This window comes from Falco rusticolus, chromosome 4 (assembly GCF_015220075.1).
Source record: "Falco rusticolus isolate bFalRus1 chromosome 4, bFalRus1.pri, whole genome shotgun sequence".
NCBI classification, from domain to species: Eukaryota; Metazoa; Chordata; class Aves; order Falconiformes; family Falconidae; genus Falco; species Falco rusticolus.
In genome coordinates, this window is record NC_051190.1 from 25612940 (window position 1) to 25633921 (window position 20982).

Below are 20982 nucleotides of genomic sequence, written 5' to 3' on the forward strand. Positions count from 1 at the left end.
CCAGCATCCTTGGCACCAGGCAGAGAATCATCTCCTGATTCCTGTTGTTCATCCTTTCCCCCCTCCCTTTTTGCCCAGGATTTGCACCACAAAAGCCTGTGGCTTGGACCACATTTCCAGCTGTATCACGAAGGTCCACCAAATACCTACCCTGAAGGTGCCAACTAGGGCTACTAAACTTACACAGCATGTGGCTCTTTAAACCTCCCAACCTGCTGGATCTGGTACATTAAGTCCCCACCATTCACGTATTCCATCACAAAATACAAGCGATCCTAAAGGAAAAAAAAAAAAAAAGCAAACAATTAGCAGCAGAATTATTGTCACAGCACTATCAAAACTAGCCAGCTGCAACAAGGCTTTTACCATCCCACACCAGGTTAACTTCAGTAAGTAGTCCCTGCGCCTTGCCCTGGCATGGCCACCCATCCCCCACAAGGGTTCAACCGTTCATCTACTGTCCGTGCTGTTTTGTCATCTTCTTCAGGCCAGCCCACCCTTCTTCTTGCCTCTGCTGCATCTGGATTCTTTCTTTTCTGGGCTCTTCCAGCCAGCCTCTCCTCATCCTGGTCCTCTTCTTCTCCCAGGGCCTCTCCTTGTCTCTCCTCCATCCGGGGCACTCTCTCTCCTCCCTCTGCTTCTTCCAAGTCTCTCTTCATTGCCCACTCCTCTTCCATACACCCCTTAGAGCTATTTAACCGCTTAGCAGGAACCAGCCACAGCTCCATCTGATCCACATCAGCCAGCACACCCCCCTGAAGCCAGCCCACAGCTGTACATTATCAATGTTAATTAACCCAGCTTCATTCCTCCATAATTCCTCTACAAATTATTAGAGCAGGGAATCTGCAGGGCTCAGAAATAAAGACCAAGGCACTGGACAGCTCCAGTCGGTGTTTTTCATGCCAATACCATCATCACTGCCCTCCCCAAGGGGAGCTGGTGGAGCTCGTGTTCACACAGAGTCTGTAGGACCAGATGACCCCCAGAGGTCCCCTCGAACCCTGACCGTTCCATGATGTACTAACTCCTTGGCAACGCTCTGGGTTTAAGCTCTGCACCTTTGCAGATAGATCCAATGGAGAACACAGGTGGCGGAATTCCTAAACCAGAAGTGTTTCACTTCCCATTAGTAGATGTGTCTGATCCTTCAATGAAGCCATTCTGCAGGTGTCCGACCCCGCAGCCCCTCGCTGGTACATCCCCAGGCACTGCACAGCTTCAGTTAGGAGATGCACAAAAGACGTGAGCGGTTCCTGCGGGGACCAGCCCCTGTGCACCAGCAGCGACCAGTACAACTTGGCCCAACACCAGGAGGGGTGGGCGACATTCCCAGCTCACCAGTCTCACCGTCCCCCCAGGAGCAGCCTGCAGCAATGCCAGGGATGCACATGCTTGCTGGGGACCCAGCAGCCCCGTCAAGCCGGGGGGGCAGGAGCAGGCTGCATGCCCTCTCCTTGCTCCTCGCAGCCTGGTCTAAGGGTGCACTTAATGTTACACATGGTTAATTAAATAAGTGTTAAGAGTAGAACAAACAGGTCAATCAGTGACTTTGAACCAGTTAAAACACTTGCTAGCAGGTGCAATCGCAGCCATCTGTAAGCACACACTGACTTTGCCTCTAATGTGTAAAACCCATTTTGCTTTCATTAAGACTCTCCAGATTAAAGCACCTCTCCTCTTCCACAGTGTGGCAGCCACGTAGGTGCAGACCTAGGAAATTCCCAGGTAAGCTTCTGAAGCAGCATCTTTTCCTCTGCACCGCGCTGTTCCCAGGGGAAGCCAAGCCACTTGCAGGGTGTACTGCCCCGGAGCCGCGGGGACCGCGGTCAGCTGACGAGGGTGTTGAATGCACAGCGTGGCTCCTGCATTAATTGCTAGCATTAGTCCTGCTAGCCCAGTGCTGCAATGTTTGATAGAGATTTGGAAGTGTGGGCCATGATCAATGCTGAGGTGAGCCACAAGGCAAGAAACAAGATCCGAGCATTCCCACAAAGCTCAGATTAATAAAAAAAACAGCTGGACCTCATCATGCCACATCCCAATGAGAGCTCTAGCACAAGCCCTGCAAATTCTGAGAGGAAGAGGGAATTTGGGAAAGCAGGAGCTCCACACCACCACCACCTTTACCCTGGGGAATCTGTGCCCTTGAAACACTGTTTCCCTCTGATGTTCTACAGCCCTTTTTTTTTTCTTTTTTCAAATGGGAAATGGCTGTGAAACAAATCGTGCAAGACTGCCAAAAGCACCAACCTCAACCACTGCAGGACATTTCTCGGGGAGGGAGCAGCAATGGCTCTGGACCACGGGAGCGCATGCAGGAGTGGGACACAGGCTGCCATCCGAGTGGGTCTTCCCTGCCAGCAGACATCTGTGCTCCAACCCGCGTGCGTGTCAGTTATGGATGAGAACTGCAAAGCGCTGCATAACATCACACCTGAGTCACCCTTCTTACAACAAGCAACTTTCTACAGCCCTCAGAAGCCAGTCGTGGGGCCTCGAGGCACAGGAGCCCAGAGCCATCTCCAGGCTTGCCCCAGCCCAGGGATGGAACGGCACAAAGGCTGGAGCACTTCCAGAGGTTCAGGCTGGCAGTATTACATAGGAGGTCATAGTATTTCCCATTCCTCCTTGCTTCCTTAAATAAACCTCATCCTGCTTTTAAGACAGTAAAGACAGGGAGCCCGGAAGATATGCAAATGTGAGTATTACCATAATAAGGGCTACAGAGTAACTCGGGTAATCAGCTCCTCCATCCCAGCACAGGGAAGCCAGGTGATGCACAGCCCACCCTGACAGCACAGCAGGCTCAACGGTAATTAAATATGGTACCAAAGGGGCAATCAGGCTGTGTAAAACATGTGGCACTGATGGGATGGGGAAGAGATTTTGGCTCGTCAGATGACTGGGAATTTCAGAGCACACCCGTCTGTACACGACTGCCTCTGCCAAGGTGTGGATCCAGTTCAGCAGGAAAGCACGGGGCAGGCAAAGTCACCTTCAGCAGCCACTGCCATGCTGCTCATCCTGTGACAGCAACTGGAAAGCAAAGCGATATTGTGCTCATTTGCAGCTGTTTCCTAAATATATCGATCAACTTCAAGAAGGAAGAATATTAAAAAGATGGTCTCTTGAAACAGCCAGCTGAGCTCTAAAAGCAGGATTTGAGCTTTCCTCATTTGGGTGGAGAAGAGAATGCTGGTGCTTCAGAGAAAAAAATGTCAGGAATAAAGCAGCCAGATGGCTGGCCAGCCTACAGGCTGGAAGAGAGGGATGGATATGGAAAGCTGTCCTGGCTCTTGTCTATGGCAGAAAAGGACGGGGTCTGTCCAAGCCTGGAGCATCCAAACTCGCGGATATGTAAATACCCCTGCAGAGACTTGCATGGAGCCGGTAAAACACACACACACCCTTCCTGGGGCAGCCAAGACACAACCCCCAGGTCCCTCCAGTGCCGCCCTCCTTCTAATTAACCACTCATTTGGTCCATTTCCTGCCTGACTCCACACTGTGAACAAGAGCTGGAGCCAGGGCAACAGCCGAGTTCCCCATCCACCCGCTATTTATCATTTCTCAGTGTCACTGCTGCTGCTGTGCCCTTTGGTGCTGAGCCACTGAGTCAGCCGAGGCATGGCTCACAGGGGGACCCCCAGCCCACTCCCCTCCCAGGAGCCCAGGACCTTTTCAGGGCAGAGCACCCCAGCATCCCTCAGCAGGACCAGCACGGGGCTTCTCTCCGCCTTCAGACCCAGGCAGGAGCTCTTTCATTGCTCACCTTCAGTTTTTCTTTAAAATGCAGATTTAGGGCTTTTCTCTCTCCCACCAGTCTCTGAACTAACAGCCCCGGCTGAGAACTGTGCTCTGGACTGTGCTCCCAGAAATCGAAGTGCTTTGTGCCAGCATTTGATAATACACCCTGCTATACATTTTGATTACATTACAAATACGATTACTATTAAGCTACTATAGGTCTGCCAGGACTAATCCTGAGCTGACTCACTTCAGATGCCAGAGAGATGCTGTGTGAAATAGCTTCTCCTGCCACATTTTGATTACTGTGGTGCAAAGCTGGTCCACAGGCTTTAAATACACTGAATGTGTTTGGTAAATGAAATTTCTGGGATAATATTAAAATGTAATCCTCCTGGAAAGCATTGTCATCGTTCTAAAGGACTCCGCCGATTCCCTCTCCCTGCTCCTGCCGACGCGTACCTGGATGTTTTCATTCACAAGTTGCTTGACGGTGGGGCAGAGATTGCTTTAAGGGTCCCCTGTCCCCTTCCCCACTCCCCCTCCCCGCTTCTGCTTTGTACAAGCACAGTCGCACGCCCGTTTCAAACTGGATTTCCTGCGGTTTGTATTAGGTTTCGCTCTCTGCGCAGGTGTTTGATCACAAGAATGAATCCCGAGAAAAAGCGCAGCACTTTGCTATCGAATCATAACGGACCTCACGGGCTGGTGGGCCACCTGAGGGGCTGGGAAATCGTGTCTAACACCATCAACAGCTCCCTGATGAAAAAATCTCAGGGGTGCAGAGACTGTACGTTACCACCTCCGGTTTAACACACACACAGTTTGTTCACAGAGGCACTTTTGCAAGCAAATTGGACAAGTTGTGAGGTTGCCAAGGCAGAAAACACATGGCTGCTTTTACAAGTGTAGCGATGTACATCCGGAAAAAGAACATGAATAAAGGCAAAGGTATGTTTTAAAGAAGCTAAAATACGTCACCACAGCAGAAGTCCCTACAACTCTGTTCCTGGGCACCCTGCACCCACCTAGCAAGGCACTAGTCCCAGATAACTGGTGATACTGGGTCTCTAAAAGAGGGTTTCTGCCCACAAACTCACCAGCGAAGCCAGGTGACTAAAATCCATTTTGTAAAGTGTCAGACCTCCCCCTGCTCACTGCCCAGGGCCCAGCAGGGTCCCGCTCCACTCTGCCCTTTGCCCAGGGCAGCTGTGGCACCGGCACTTACCATCGTCTGAAAGCAGGAGTGGAGCTGGGTCAGGAACGGCGGCTTCCCAGAGAGAGCCAGGACACGCTTTTCAACCATCGTGCACTCAACATCATCATCCTGGATAACAACGTCCTTCTTCAAGATCTTAACGGCATAGAGCTCATCTGTGCCCTTCCTCTCTGCCAGCATCACCTGCACGAGAAGGCACACAGGATAAAGGAAAATGTGGAGCTGCAATACTCCTAGCTTGCTACAGCCAATAATTAAAAATAGTGGCTCGCTTATTATCCTGTGGCTCCCGTTATAACCCTGAAAAGAGATTCAGGTGCCAAATGATGCAGAAAGCTACCAGTGCTATTTCTAGAAGTATTTAGGAACCCTAAGTAACAAGTAACACATCTACTTCGTCGCCACCTAACCGCCTCGAGGAAACCAGCCCAAGGGGTCTGCTGGCGTCTGAGCCACATTCACCCTGCAGCACCTTTCAGCCCCACGTTGTGCCCTGGTTCAGCACCCTCAGGGTGCAAGCAGCATCAGGAAAGGGCGTCACGAGTTTAAACACAGAGTCAAAATTCAAATTATGACATGCTAAAAACTTAAAGTGGAGAAGAGTCAGTATACAGCCAACAGTAAAAAAAAAAAAAGAAAAAAACAACAGCAAGGTTTTAAGATTTTCTCTGCCTCACCGACCACCTCCACAACACGCACAGTGATCAAAACCCAATTATGTGCTGGTCCACCACCCAGCCACAGCCCCTCTCATCCAGAAGAAACCATCCAATCTCCTGCTTTAAATGAGTTTCACCCATTTGCAGGTCTATTTATTACAATAAATGGGATGCACTGCTTCTGCTGGTGCAAATTCCCCTCATTAATCCTATCAGCCCCAGTGAGGATCCTCAGACTGATCCACCATGCTCCACCAGTGTAAGCTGCTCCTTGGGCTGCTGGCAAAATAAACAGCCTCTGAAGCCACACTCTGCTTCCCATTTTCCCTCCTCGCACTCTCTCATCATGTTAGATTCAAGCACTCAGTGGAAATGAATTGCTTTCCATTTGAAAGAGTCTGCAGAAATCCTCTAGTCACATCAGGAGCAGGAGTTCGGATGTTCTGAAAATAAATTATGAGAAGTCAACATCAATAGGGTGGAATTGAAATGCGTTTCAGACTGCAGCAGACTGGCCGAGGCAATGCGAGCAGGTCTCATCGCCACTTCTGAGACGCTAAGGGCAGCAGAACGGACCCTCTCGTTGGCCCCGGGTGGAGGACACGGGGCTGGAGCCACAGGGGGAGAGCCCTGAGCCCCCAGAGCTGGGGCGCAGCGGGTCCCTTTGGGGCTGGGGAGGGGGCAGCGGTGTGCCAGCCCTGGGGTGGCGAGGCAGGGGACACAGCCTGAGGGCTGGGGACATGCAGGGGACATGGCAGAGGACACAGCCCAAGGACTTCAGTGCCCACCCAGCTGGTCGGGTGAAAACGAGAGCGCCGTGGGGAGAGCGCACCGAAAGCACGTGGCTCTGGCTCGGCCCAGGCGCCTGGCTGCGGGCCCGAGAGGCTGGCTGGCCTGGACACACTGCTCGTCAGGATTAGCCAGGAAAGGCACCAGGGCTCCTCAGCGCCAAGTGCTTTGAGAAGCCACTGACATTTACGTTTTCATCAGCGGGGCTGGGATCGCAGCGGCCACAGGCCGCACTCCTCCACTGGCAGGGCTAAAAAGCAGCCCGACAGCGTGTCCGAGACTTCAGAAACAAATCGATTTACTCCCTGATGTTTGGAGGAAGTTGAGCACCTGGAGCAGCTTGGCATGCTGCTGTGATACAGCCCAGCACGGCACAGGCACTGGGACCAGATCCGTGCTTCACCCTTCCCAGCTCCCTGAGGCGCCCTGCACAGCTCTTTGGAGGGGACGGGCTCTCCCAGCAGGATCACCCCCCGGCACGGGCAGGGGGTGCCCTGCCTGCAGCCACAGGTCAGGGTGCAAGGGCAGCAGGCACAGCTGCTTCAAGCGGAGTCCACCCTGCTGCCTGCCCTGCGACTCTCCACAAGCTGAACCATCTCAGTTCATTGCCTCCATTTACCTTCACCATTTTTAGGCAAGTCAAGATTCACAAGTCACTATGCGCAGGTGCTAAAAAATACAGGTGATTTTTAAGTGATAAAAGCAGTTGGGCTCCGGCCATTTAAAGTTGGTGGAAAAAGAGAAGCGACCTCTCCCAGAACACAGTTTGTGCAAAGATGAAACCTGTGATCGGGGACTAAGTGCATTACAGGCGCAATCGATTATATACAGACCTACCCTGCCATCCATAACCCTTTCTGAGAAAAAGTAAATCTCTGAGCCTGGCATCCGCTTCTGGCCCAAGGGTGCATGCCGGGGAGGGGGCTGGCACCAGCCTCCCCCTTGGAAGCAGAGATTGCAGTGGCAGCAGGGCTCGGATAGCACCCTGCTGCTTGGCCAGGCACTTTGCTTGGAGCTCCCAGGCAGAGTGCTGCTGGTGGTAACGGCGCGTGCTCAGGGAAGTCTCAGGGGTACGCACAGATCAGATGCAAAGGTAAAACCAGCTGCTGGAGAGTAGGGTTTGGCTGTAAACCAAAGGGGAGGTGGGCTCTGCCGGGGTGCCTGGAGCCTGTCCCCCATGGGAAGGAACCCCAGGGAGAGCAGTGGGTGCCACCAAGATGTCAGTGTGCGATTCCCACCCAGCCGGGGATGTGGCCACCACCCCCCCAGCGCACGTGCGGGCTCTGCAGTGACAGCAACCACAACAAACGCAAAAAACTGCTCTAAGGCCCGTATGGACTAGAGCATATACGCTCTATGTATGAGCGTACAGCTTCCCAATGACACGGCAGTCCCGAGCCACAGGTGAGCCAACCAGCCCTGCTTTGCTGAAACGTAAAAGGCGAAAGGACTTTGCAGCCACCTAAAACCCAGCTGCCCTCCACCCACAGCAAAGAGGCTGAGCGTGAGAGCACACGTCGGGGTGAGTGCAGAGCACACTGAACACCGCACGATACTGTACTTCTCTCTCACATCTAGGCTGGCAGAGCGAGCAGCTCCAGAAGCGCACGTCGAGACTAATGCTGTTCAGGATGTTGTAATCACTGTGAATTTGCATATGCAGAAGAGCTTGCAGGCTCTGGTCCATGGCCAATTGAGAAAATACCATCTACACCCTGAGTGACAGGCACGGAGTCTGCACAGGCATCAGCAGGCTTGGCCTGTTCTCCATGCAGAAAACAGGGCTGCTCACAGCCCGTGGGGCTGAAGTGACCATCTGATGCCGCCTTGCTCCGACCCTGCCCGCGGTGGCTCGGCAGCACGGTGCCAGCGCGACAGCTTGCAGTGCCAAGCCACAACCCATCCAGCTGCACGGAGGAGCCTGCTCCGAGCCCGGGGCTCTTGGTGTGCCAGGGGCTGGCTCCAGCACGCTGGCATCGCCGTTCCTATGGTGACTGCAGCAGGGGTACAGCTAAGATGTCAAGAGAAGGACAGCCACCAATAAGGCGGCTTCAGCAACGGCTGGAAATGACGAAGAAAAAGATTGGGACCCATTGCACTGTAAGTAAAAAAAGATTCAAACAAGCAAACGCTGCAGCCAGCGCAGTTTGGTCACACCCTGAACAGAGCTGTGCACAAGATGCACACTGGTGAAGGAGGAGCATGCATCCAAACCTCACCGCGTGCCCAGGGGCCAAAGCCCAACTCTGCGAGTCAGAGACCCAGTCTCTGCGCAAGAGTGCCAGCTGCCAGCCCTTCTGCCACGTTTCGTACCAAGAGAGGAGAGGAAAGCATTTCACAGCCTGCAAATTATCATAGGACATGAAAATTGTCTCCTATTGCGCTGTAATCTATAACTGCAGAGGCAAAAGAATCAGCCCTACTCAGAATAACACCAGAAAACCCCCAGAAAAGATTGACAGCATGATAGTATGACAGATTGATTAGCTGCAAAAATATGAGCAAGCCACATAATTTAACTTTCCTCTATTTATATTACAGCAAAGCAAACCCAGGGTGGGCTGTGCCAAGTGCTGCCTTCTCCAGTCAGGACCATCTCCCTTCCCCTTGCCAGCCCAGCAGGACTAGCACCAGTTACAGCTCCTAAGGGTCCCATGGACCCCGTGGCTGGGGCAGGCAGCAGCAGGGGCAAGCCCAAGAAGACCCAAGACCACCAAGGAGCATCAAGGTTCACTCTGTGTACCGCGCCTGAACACGCCGAGCTAAGACCACACGCACTCCAGCCCTTGCCCCTCAGCTATTTCCCAAACCAACGCAATTTTCCACCCCCTAAACCTTGATGCCTGGCTCTGTGGGGACCTCCATCTGCCAGCTCGCTCTCTGGAAAGTACACTGCATATTTTTTCTGGTGCAGAAAAACCCAATATTTAACTTGATTTATTCCTGTAATATAGAGTATTTGTTTGGGAATGCTCCAGCATAATAACTGGAGCTATTCTGATGCTGAATGTAGAGAAAGCAAGTTTATTAAACTCCACTGAGGCCAACAAATAGGTACTCCTGACCCCAGACAGCTGTAGTGGTAATACTAAGCAGTAAATCTTGAGGTACCGATGCCAAAGGGTTATGCCTGAGACAAAGACTCACTGAAATAGCAATGACACTCACAGAGCTCTCACAGCCTGCTTGAACCGAAAGGTCAGGGGCCAGGAGGAGGGAGACCAGCAGCAAGCAGCAAGCAGTGCCAGCCCTGGAGAAGAACATCACTGCCACGGACACCACCGGCTGCTGCCAAGGGCTGGGAGCCTGCCGGGAGCCGGGACCAGGGAGCTGGGCTCCTCTCCTTGCCAGCCAAGCGCTGGCATGGTGCGGATCTGTGCACCTCTGTCCGGCTCCTTCTGAAACACCTTGGCACCTCCGCATTCACGTACAACATGCAAAGCATTCTCTTCAGCAAGGCCCCGCAGCTGTGCCCCTGCGGTGTCCCCATGCCGGGGCTAGGATGCAGGATGCAGGATGCGGGAAGGCAGGAGGGGAGCAGCGGGGGAGCGCTCCCCAGCCAGGCGCAGGCACACGTGAGGGTGAGGCTGCATCTACCCGTAGAAACCAACGTGCTGTTTTAATAAGCACTAATTAGCATATTTATAACATTCTGTTCCAGGGAACAGTTTCTGTCACACATTCCCTTATATAAGCCACGATGCCGACTGAAGAGTTTGCTAATGTTTCTCAAATTAAAAGAAAGAAGGGGGGGTGGTGGGGGGGTGGTGGGGAAGCGGCCGGAAAAAAACACAACTACAGAGTTTCCAGATGCCAGGCACAGACTTTAAAAGGAATTAGGTGTTGGGAGGGAGAGAAGAGGGGGCAAAAGCACTGCAGAAATGGAGATCTGTATATGTTAGTGAGAGCAGCATGGGCGCAACACCCAGCGCTTTCCTGCTCGCCAAGGTTTCTAACCTGCCGCAAAGGTGTTAAACCGCAGAGTAACGGCAGCATCACTGGCAGGGGAACCTCGGGCTGATGGCTCTGGGTGCTGGGAACCACCAGGAACTCCCCCCTCTTCTCTTGTCACAGATGCTTCAGAGAATCTCTAAGCTGTCCACCTTCAGAGAGGGAGCAAACACCCGTCTGGAGAGGCTGGGACCTCCCCGAGCTCAAACACCAGCAGGAAAAGGCTCAGGGAGGGAACAGGTACCAGCTGTGAAGGGGGGTTCACATCCTTGGGCTCAGCAGGCGATGGATGAGCATCGCTGCCCTGGCATTCCCTCCTTCCCTCCACTGCCCACCCAAGAGACATGCCTGAAGGCAGAGCACTATTCCCTGCAATTAAGCCGTTCACTAATCAGAGAGGTGTAAGGCCGTCCATCGCACCAGCAAACGCTGTGCTGGTGCACAGCAGAAGCAGCCCACCTTCCTGCCTGCTCCCAGCTGCGAAGCCCAAGCAGCTGCTCAAGCACTGGAATTTCTAATGGAAATCATGACAAAGTTGGCAAGACCCCAAGAAAAATGAAGGCTCCAAGTCACATAATTACTAGAAGAATGAAATTCTGTTACCACTCATAACCAGTCTGGAAAGTTAATTAAAATGTTCACATATATTTGTAATTATTAGAAAAAAAAAAATGGCCAAATAAAAAAAGAGCTTTAAAGACGCAGCTTCCCAAAAAGAGACCATTTGATTTTTCTGATGGTCTGATAAGACATCTCACATCATCATCACCGTGACACAGCAGTCACACAGTCCAGAAGGAAGCCAGCAAATTGGGCTCCCATTACCGTGACACCAGTGCTCCCAGGCACAGCAAGGACAGATCACACCAGAGTAGCCATCGGACCGCAGCTCAGAAGTGCTAAAAACACGGGCGTTACATACAGAAAGTGCAAAGGCATGTGTTGTACCACACCTTCCCAAAGCTTCCTTTTCCCAGCACCATCAGGAAATTGAAATCCGAAAGTTTCATCCGATCTCTGCTCCCATTGTTGTCGAATTTAGAAATGGCATTTCTTGTCTTCTCATCTGCAGCCTTGGACCCTGTTCCAATCTTGGCTCTCTGCAAAGATGGAGATGGAACGGGGAGAAAAGAGAAAAAAAATTACTGAAAACAGTGTGGAGAAAGGTCATTATAAAACCAGTGAGTGCTCCTCAAATCCCACGTTAACTAGCTCTTCTCCAGGTCAAACACTACCCTGAGCCACAGGAACTTTTTCTCTAAGTGTGACAGGGACAGCATCAGGAAGGACGCTGGAGAAGTTATGAGCCCCAACGCATTGCGCTGTTTGGCTGGTTCCCAGTTAACCTCTGTGAGAGCAACTGGGAACTGCATCAACCCATTACCCTGCTACCCCACTCTCCCTGCCCACACACCCAGGGGGCTCCCCCACATTATGCTCTAGGTCATCCAAAGCGTAGAACAGAGGCTCAAATAAGCCTTTATATTCCCCTCAAAGCTGGCTTCAGTTTCTCATCTCACCAGAGAAATGACAGGTAAATATAAATATATTAAGGTAAAACACAGGACTTTTTATCCAGCTCCACTTCCGTTACTATCTGACATTGAAGAGAACCGCACTCCCGTGCCAGCTCAGGCTGAACGTAGGAAGCTACAAATCCATTTGGAACAAACCAGAATAGAAAGCACTCCTCCCGCATCCCCAAGCAATTGCACGAGCTGCTGCAATCACAATTGCTTATTAAGGAGCCTCACAAAACCCCCACATTTTTAAACACAAAATCTCACCGGTGGCTTGGCACCTCCTCATTGGTGCAGGGGCTATCTAATTTGCTGAACCACAGTTTGTAAAAGCTATCTCACAATTTATTCGGTTTTAATTTTTAGAAATATGCGACAGTGTAAGGCTTGCACTGAGCTCAGTCTAGCATGAAATTCCATTAACCCGATTCCAGCAGTTCAATTTGGCTGCTGCTCGCAGCTCCTCCAGATAGGAGCCTCGCAAGTAATCTCCAAGCCTTTGCTGCTGCTAATTGGTTCTTGCAAGGCTCTCCATGCTGTAAAATTCTCCATTCAAGGTCACCTGCAGCACCTAAATGTCTGAAAAACTCCTGCACTGAGAACTAAAGGAATGGTCTCCCAGATTTGCAAACATCGTCACTGCTAATGCAGCTCTGCCTGGGGGAGGAGGCTGGAGTTATCCAACAGCCACCGGTACCTGCTGCGGCTGCCAGTGGAGCCGCACGCCTGCTCTCCGCCGGGGAAAAGTGTACACCGAAAAGGAACTGAAGTCACCTCTCCTGAAGGACAAGGATTTTCCTCGTGGTAGTCTTTAGGCTTTTGCAACATGCCCAGAAGAAGGGGATACCCAACCAGAGCATCTTCCTTCACATCAGCTGAGGTGACTGACAATGGCTCTAGCACCGACCGAAAGCTGCTTGTTGAACCCAGCCAAGGAGGGATCCAAATGTGGGCAACCGAACAAGAGCAGCATCTGCATCTCCACGAAGCCAGCCCCGTGCTGTGTAACTCTGCTTTCAGCAGTCCACACCCTGTTGTACCTCAAAGCTATCTCCAAAAGAAAGGTGTGCTTATCAGCAGGCAAAATAGTCATATTCTGTGAAAGCTTCCTAAATACTCTACCACGGCCGAAAACCAATCCTGTCATATCAGATTTGACACTAAATTAACCTCTGTGAAAACAAGCTGTAATAAAGCCGAAGGGCAATGTTACGTTCCCATTGAATGACACCCAACAGCACAGCTCTGCTCCCGACGAGCCCGCATCCTCCTGCACACCGGCAGCACCACAGCTGGCCAAGGGCTTGGTGAAACACTGACCAAAGCAGGAGCAGGCTGCCAGTCCTGAGCAGAGCGGAAAAGAGCAACGTGAAGAGCAGGGAAAAGAAGAGGATTTTTATTTGCTTCATCCCAGCAAACTGGCTGGCTTCAGGCACAGTGTTACCAGCAGCACTGGCAGACACCCGGGCGAGCACCGGGCACTCAAGCATGAGAGTGACTCCAGGTCCCTCCTGTTGCCTACAGCTGCCCCCGAGCCCGTTTGAAGAGGGGCTGCTGCAGTCACAGTCTTGCACTTGACCTGAATTTGCGGCACGGCAGCATGTTTATAGGAGACAAGATGAGGGTACAAACACAACATGGCTTCCCTGATAAAACTGGCTCAGCATGTAGCTTGGTCAGGAGGGGGAAAGGTCTTTCCAGAAAGAGCCCAAAATAAAGAGTTGGGGAGATGTAAAGATCGTCACCCCCACGTGAAGTGTCTTGCTTTTGCTAGCGAGTGTCTCTAATATCCACCTCTAAGTGAGTACAAGAGCCCTTTAACCTGTTTTTAATGCACTCCTAACGCTCACACAATCTCAAGACCTCTTCAAGGATTCCAACTGAAGCGTGCCAAATATTGCTCACATTTAAAAAAAAAAAAAAAAAAAGAAAAAAAGCACTTGACCTTCGTTATCCAACTCCATTTGTCATAGTTAATTTACTACATCTGAATTTATGCAATAGCAGCTGACGTTCACATCTATCAAGCTGTCCCAGCAAGCGGCTGATAAAGACCAAGCAGAATTGGCAGGGGACACAGTGCAAGGCTTCGGGCTGTGCTTTTGTCTCAGGATGCTCCCTCGTCAAGCCCAGGACGTGCCCGCTGCAGACTGCAGGTTGCAGGAGGACCCCGGCCAGGAACAGCACCGCAGGCTGCCAGAAAGGCGCATTGCTCTGAGAGCATCCGTCTATCTTCTGCATCACCCAGGCTGACACCACAGTCCTTTCAGCTGGGTGCTTTTGCAGTGCTAAGTCCACCCAAAATATAAACCTGTCATACAAGTCTCAACTCTGTCCTATTGATTTGCGCTGCCCAGGAACAGGCAGGATCAAGCAGCACTAATGGAGATCGATCGAGGGATTCTTTTTAGCCCTTACTGTCTGAAATGCCATGGCGGCACCCTGTCTGCTGCATCGCAACCAGGCTCCAGGGCATTCCTCGTCCCTCGGGATGCCAGAGCAAACCACCGCTCAGCTGGCCAGGGATTTCTCTCCTTGTAACACTGACTTGCTCGCAAAGAAGGATGTGATAGGGGAAGACAAGCAAGGTGAGGGTACAGAGGTACTCTGGCAGAGTGAAATGACACCTCTGGACAATGTACTTTCTGATCTGCAGACAACTCATCATCTGACTTCCAACATATGTACTGTTTTAACACCACTGGAACATCAAGAAATGCAACAAAAGCAGGTAGTTAGCGCTTTACAGAGCTGGCAGCCACTGGCTGCATGCCAACTGTTGTATTAGAACTGTCTTGTTTTCTTGGATATTCAGGAAAGTTATATATAACTGAGATACACATGAGATTAAAAAAAAGAAAGGAAAAAACCGAACTAACTCTCCAATCTTGTGCTACAATTACGGAGTTCACGCTGACAGCCATAAGGGCAACTCCTTTCCTTGTGTATGGCTCATTTCATGCAAGTCTCCAGCTGCACCACATTCATTCTTAGGTTCCTGGGAAGACTTCAAGCTATACTGAAAAATAGCAAAGACCTATTAATTCAGTAATGTCTGGATCAATCATTCCACAGGACCTTCCATGGCTTATTAAGTAGTAAATAGACATTTCTCCTTGAAGCCTCTTTGGGGAGTTGAACCCAAGCACCACTGAAATTTTTCTGAGACTGGCACGGAACTCGCCCTAGCTCCAGCACACCTCCGTGCAGATCCCAGCGCTGCCAGCGCAAAGCCCTGATGCTCTCCGAAGCTGACAGCAGCTTAGCTGGGCCAGCTCCTCAGGGAAGCCTAGGTGTGATAAGGCTCTGCAGAGCCTTTCTGGCTCGCTGGAATCCCACATCCACGCTCACTCAGAGAAGCCCAAAAGCTTTTACATCCTTTGCTTTTCACAGGCAGCAACAGCACTTGCCCCGAGTGAGTATTGGTGCCACTGTTTTTCCCCTCAAGGTGATGGGCTAGCTTCGGGCAAGGCACTGTCACTCATCAGACCTTCACTGTCATTTGCCCATATCAATTAGCCGGTAGTTCCATTAGCACAGACTGCACTCTCAGTTCATCAGGTTATGCCACTATCCGGGCTGAGGACGCAGCGCTGCGCACCACGGGAAGGATGGATTACTTAAGTTACTGAACGCTAAATCACGGGCTTGTACGTGTTGCCTTAGCATTCCAGGCTCACACCAGCATCCAGCAGCGTTTCTGTCGGTAGCACCTGGGTGCAAAGCAGCTCAGGGATCGCTGCTACCACGTGCCAGCTCACCCAGCCATCGCCCTCTCAAACACCCAGCCTGGCCTCGGTGCACCAGGTAGGGTGCAGAGGCTGCCATGGCATTTAATGCCTAAGCAAGGTTTTCTTTCTGAGATTAGCTCCCAATCCAATTATATTAATATCTTAATTTACCTTAATTATATTAATTCATAATCAGCAGCATGACAGAAAAAACAGACAAACAAATCCTATTAAATGGCACCTCAGAACAAGGGTAGAACTGCTGTACCAACCCCACATGCACATGCTGACACCAGGAGCACGGTTACGTCAGGTCATCCCAGGACATCCAGGATCTTCATCCCTCCTCAATTGGAATGTAGCGTTGTAAACACATTAACTGAAGCATCTCCTCTTCTAGCTACGCTATACTCATTTTGGCAAGCACAAAACACAAATTGCGAGTTACGTAACCCCAGCAGCAAGACAGACATCGACTGAAACAGCGCAAATGGCAGGGGGACGTTTGCTGCGCTGCTTTCCTTTTTCTTTTTCATAAGAAGAAACGACTTCTTAGGAAGGATGGGATTTCAGACTCCTTCCTACCCAAAGGTAGCAGAGACACAGGATCAAACACGCTTTTAGCGAAGCACAAGGTGCCAAGCAAGCTTTACACAGAACTCTGCACTGTGCAGTATTCTCTGCTGTATTTTCAACCTGACATAAGCCAAAGAATCATTTGCGTATCTCTCATCTCCTCATCCACCAGAAACAACCGTTTCCTTTCCCAGCTAATCCACCGCCGGCTTCTACCACATGCACAGTCAGACACACGCGTGTGCAGGGAGGTCACTGTACTTTCAAATTAGAAGCGAGTACTCCAGAAGGGTGAGATGGATGGCTCATTCTGTGCGCTACAATTAAAAAAATCCTGTCAACCGCATCAGAAAACCACATGCGAATGAGCCCCGTGCTTCCAGCTTCTAGTATATCCGAATCCTTTTGCCTTAACTTGCTCTTCTGCAGACCTCTACAAACTGATGCCCTCTGGCTCGTCTCTCCCAGCAACCCATCGTTCCTTGGACCACTAAGCAGTTGCTCCTGGCCCTCTGTGTGCCTTGTACTGGAGAATCTGTGCAGCTGTATTGATCCAAGGAGCGATCCGGTCCCTGCTCAAAGCACCCTGCGGTCTCTCAGGTCTCCCCTGCCCTGGAAGCACCAGTGTGGTGTGGTGACATGACTCAGCATTGCACCAGCAAGGCAGAACCACTTGTAGATGCATCATAGAATAGAATTATTTAGGTTGGAAAAGACCTTTAAGATCATCAAGTCCAGCCCTTAACTCGGGACTTGCCATTCCCACATGGATCCAGCAAGGTCCTTGTTCATTATTTAACATAGGTAAACCATTGCTGGAAAGGTTCAGATGTTCAAAGTGACTTCTTTTTTGTTAAATGTAACTGAACAACTTACCTTCTGGAAACACCATCGGAAGCTCGTGCCCCAGAGCTCAGTGCCATGGAGAGCCTCGGGAAGGACCGGCCAAGGGCCCCCAGGAGTGGGTGCAAAGCAGGCAAAGGGAGCAGGGATGGGCTGTACCTTGCTCTGTGCTCCCCGTGCTGCCAGGGAAAGAGCTGGCAGGGAAAGCCCCTTGCCGACAGCATAGCAGGCAGGCAGCCAGGAAAACCCCGGAGTTCCCAAGAAAAATCAATTCACCTCAAATTTCTGCCTCAGTTCCTCATTTCCTTCTTCTCCCTCAGGAGGCACTGGGACGTTGAAATACTCCCCCTCCTCCTGGCTCAGCAGCTTAAACCTGGAGGGACACAGCAAGAATGTGTGGTCAGGATGGCAGGCAGGACCACGGGCAGGCAGGACCGCGCCGCCCACTCAAGCACAACTCTGCCTCCGCTGTACCAGCACCCTGGTAGCCCTTCCCCAACGTTAGAAGACACCCTCCCCAAACCTCACACCCCCAAACTATCCTGCTCAGCAAGCTCACACACACCCAAGGGGAGGGTTGTTTCTGGGGTCCCTCGCTGTACTGGGGACCCTAGAAGATGCACACCCACTACCTGCTGCAGCGGACACCACAAAGCACTGATGGCTCTTCCAAAACATAAGCCTGACCCAAAACCCCACAGACAAAGCACATCTTTCCCATGACAGCCACGGGCACACGTGTGGGCAAGCTCCTTCCCCATCAGCTGCCAAGGCAAGCCAGGCTCCACCGGGACAGCACGCTGAGCCTGCCGGTGCTGGACTGGTGCTGGCAACCTCGAGCACAAAGCCAAGATGCTCACCAAAAAAAGTTTAAACGGCAATTATCAGAAATCAGGGAAATGTCATTCAGATCTGAGGTGTTTCTCACAGCCGCGGGCAAAGCCTTGGCTCCATCGGCAAATCCTCCTGGCAGCTGGAGGCCAGTTATCAACTGGGTGTTACCTACAGAGGCTGCACTGGAGGAACAAAGCGCTGTTTGCATAATACAGGGACAGGCTCTTCCTTTGAGCTCGTTTTCTCCATTAACTGCAGTTGTTTAGATATGAAATATACATCAGAGCTCCTTCCAGAGTTTATTCCAGCCAAATGCTGTGACAAGGAAAATTACTTAGATCTCCACTTATATGATTTTTAAAAGGCTGGGAAAAGGATCAGACTTGGGGCTGCATCAGAAGGCGGCAGCGCACCAGTGCCAGCCGACACATGCATCTTTACAGATGACTGGAAATGTAGGGGGTGGGGGGGGAATGGCAGTTTCCGTGTCTTTTGCAGAAGAGGAGCCAGGTCTCAGCCAGGGTCTGGTCTGTGGCAACCAGGGCTGGCAGGCGCGGTGACATGGCCAGACTGCCCGCAGCCTGCCACCACGGGTGGCTTTTCCCTGGGGAACAGCACTGGCCGCCTGCCTCACTGCGGGAGCACCCCCAGCCATGCCCCCATGCCCCGGCTGTGCCAGGGTGGGCAGGGCGTGCCCGCACGCTGCCAGCCCCCAGCCCACCGCAGGACCCAGTGCTGTGCGGGCAGGCCACCCCGCCTGCTAATTCCTCCTCCTCTCTGTTCTCTGCTCCAAGCGAGACACATACAGCTGCCACGGTGGAAAAGACAGAGTCCAGGGTGTTTGCTCCACTTGCGGAATGCAAATTAATAGCATGCAGGTTTTGCTTTCCAAAAGACATATAATATCTATTTTCAATTATTACACTTGACATGGAAAGGTAACACAGCTCTCAGGCATCAGTGGCTGGGGAAAAAAAAAAGGGGGGGGGGGGCGGGGAAATAAGACAGCATGTGTCCTGCTGGGGGAGATAAAATGGAAATGGAGAGAACCCATTCAGTTCGGGTGTTACAGATCCACTGTGTTCATCTTTCGTATGGTAACGAGCAATGGTAATTACACAGTTTGGTAGCATTCCTCCTTTTATTGAACAGTGCCCCTCAGCACCGCACCGTTCTGCTAGTCTGCGGAGAAAACTGCTGCCTTTGCCACAAATCACAATTCAGTGCGTGTCCCCTATCCCTGCACCGACTCGCTCTCCTGCACGCCTGAGGAAGCTACGTTGCCTCCCCAGTAAGGGAATCCAACCAGAAAATGCTGGAAAATGCTTGTTCGGCAAATGCTTGGCAGGCGATGCTGTCTGCTCCTGAAGCCTGTGTAGGAAGAGTCCACGGGGAGCACCAGCCCTGTGGGCTGCCAATGCCAGGCAGAGCAGCCCCGTATCTGTGCATGCCTGTGGGAGGGAGAAAGGGAAAAGCCCCCCCAGCAACCCTGCAAGGGGCAGGAGGACACAGAGGTGACACAAAGCCAGCCCCTGCAGGGTGCTCAGATGCTGTCCTGGCACTTCTGGGTGCCCCAGGAGACATCCCACTGCCCACCACAGCCCCAGTGACTGCCACCAGTCTGAGAAGCAAAGCAGCACCTTACCAGGAAGCCAGAATGGCCAGTGGTCCCTGAACAGAAGGATGCTGGTGAAAGTCTGATAGGCTGCCACATCCTCTGTCGCATACAAAAAGATGAAAGCTGCATTTTGCCCCATAGTACTTTTAAAACAACTGCAACTCTTACCATCCATCGACTCCTGACTTCTGCAGCTCAGAAATCCCGAAGGACAAGGAGCCCATGAAATCATTCCTGCTGGTCAGATCCCAGTCCCAAATCTCCACAGACAACCGCCTGTCTTTGTCTGCCTCTTTCAGTTGGCTGGAAGAGAGGAAAGAAGAAAAGGATGGTTTTATTCTGGAAGCCACTGCTACACCATCATGCCCCTCCACGCTCCATAAGAACATGGATGCAAAACAAAGGGATGGGCTTCAATGACCATTCAGCTCTCTAAAATTTAATTTCCTGACCACATCCATTTCAAAGGGAGAATGTAGAGGTCCTGCCCCAAAACGCTCAGCTTTGATCAGGGGTCAGGGCAGGGGTTTGAGCATTTCTGAGTCACACTTACAGGAGCGCAAAGAATTATTTCTCAGTTGAATCACCTTTAATGTCTCCAAATAATTCAATCAGAGCAAATACAATCACATTAATTCTTAGGGGTGATAAAAATTAGTTTACAAGTTTAAACATTTTTCTTGTACTTACAATTTAAATGTCTCATTCCACTCAGGATTCAGGGAACACTTGATGGTTTTGGTCTTCTGTTTGCTTTCGTTTTTGGGGTCAGGGATTAGTTTAAGCTTCACATAGGGATCTGACAAGCCATTAGGGTCCATAGGAACTAGGTTTTTAGCATCTCTTACTGGGGAAGAGAAAAAGGATTAAATTCAGTATTCAAACTATAAAAACACCCAACAATTGACAACTTCCCTGTGTGCCAAGAGTAAGTGTGAAAATAGTGATTAAAACCAGAATTAAAACAGAATACGTGCAGACACAGACAACATTACATGAGAAATGACACACAGTTATCAATGCAAAGCAAATACAGCTCCAATGGACAAGGGAGGCTGAAGGATCAACTCAAGAGATTATTTTCACTTTCCAATAGGATGATTTGTTGTTTGCTCTCACAGCTTTAAACAGTTTAAAGCTGCTCTGTTTCCTCTTGCACCTTGGTAAGCAGAATCGCACTAATTCGCACCTTTCTTTTAGGAGAGGTGAGAGCATGGGGATGGTGCTTTCCATGGAGAGTGGAAATAGCAACAAAGCAGCCATGAACAAGGGAGAGCAGGCACCAGAAAGCACCAGAAAGGATCCAGCACTGAGCTCTCCTTCTGGGTCCCCTGGGGTGCCACTACCATGGCCCCAAGGGGCTGGGGGGATGCCCACAGGGAGCCGTGCGGGCGCTGGGCTTGGCAGCATCATCCCGGCTCTGGGAGCCGGAGCGTCTCCTCTGGGGAGCAGGAGCAAAGCAAGGAGCAGAAGGTGGGAAAGCAAACCTATG

At 51.3% G+C, this 20982-nt stretch overlaps 1 protein-coding gene across 3 annotated transcripts in view; it reads right to left on the reverse strand.

Moving 5' to 3' along the window:
- PRKCB (protein kinase C beta) overlaps nt 1-20982 on the reverse strand; it is a 129391-nt gene that overhangs the window by 28644 nt on the left and 79765 nt on the right. For all 3 annotated transcript variants that reach the window (XM_037385392.1, XM_037385391.1, XM_037385393.1), the window contains 6 exons: nt 20181-20337; nt 19659-19793; nt 17315-17411; nt 11322-11468; nt 4979-5152; nt 184-275 (listed from right to left, as the gene is read on the reverse strand). In XM_037385392.1, the coding sequence (XP_037241289.1) occupies nt 184-275; nt 4979-5152; nt 11322-11468; nt 17315-17411; nt 19659-19793; nt 20181-20337 (802 nt within the window). The remainder of the gene's footprint in view (nt 1-183; nt 276-4978; nt 5153-11321; nt 11469-17314; nt 17412-19658; nt 19794-20180; nt 20338-20982) is intronic.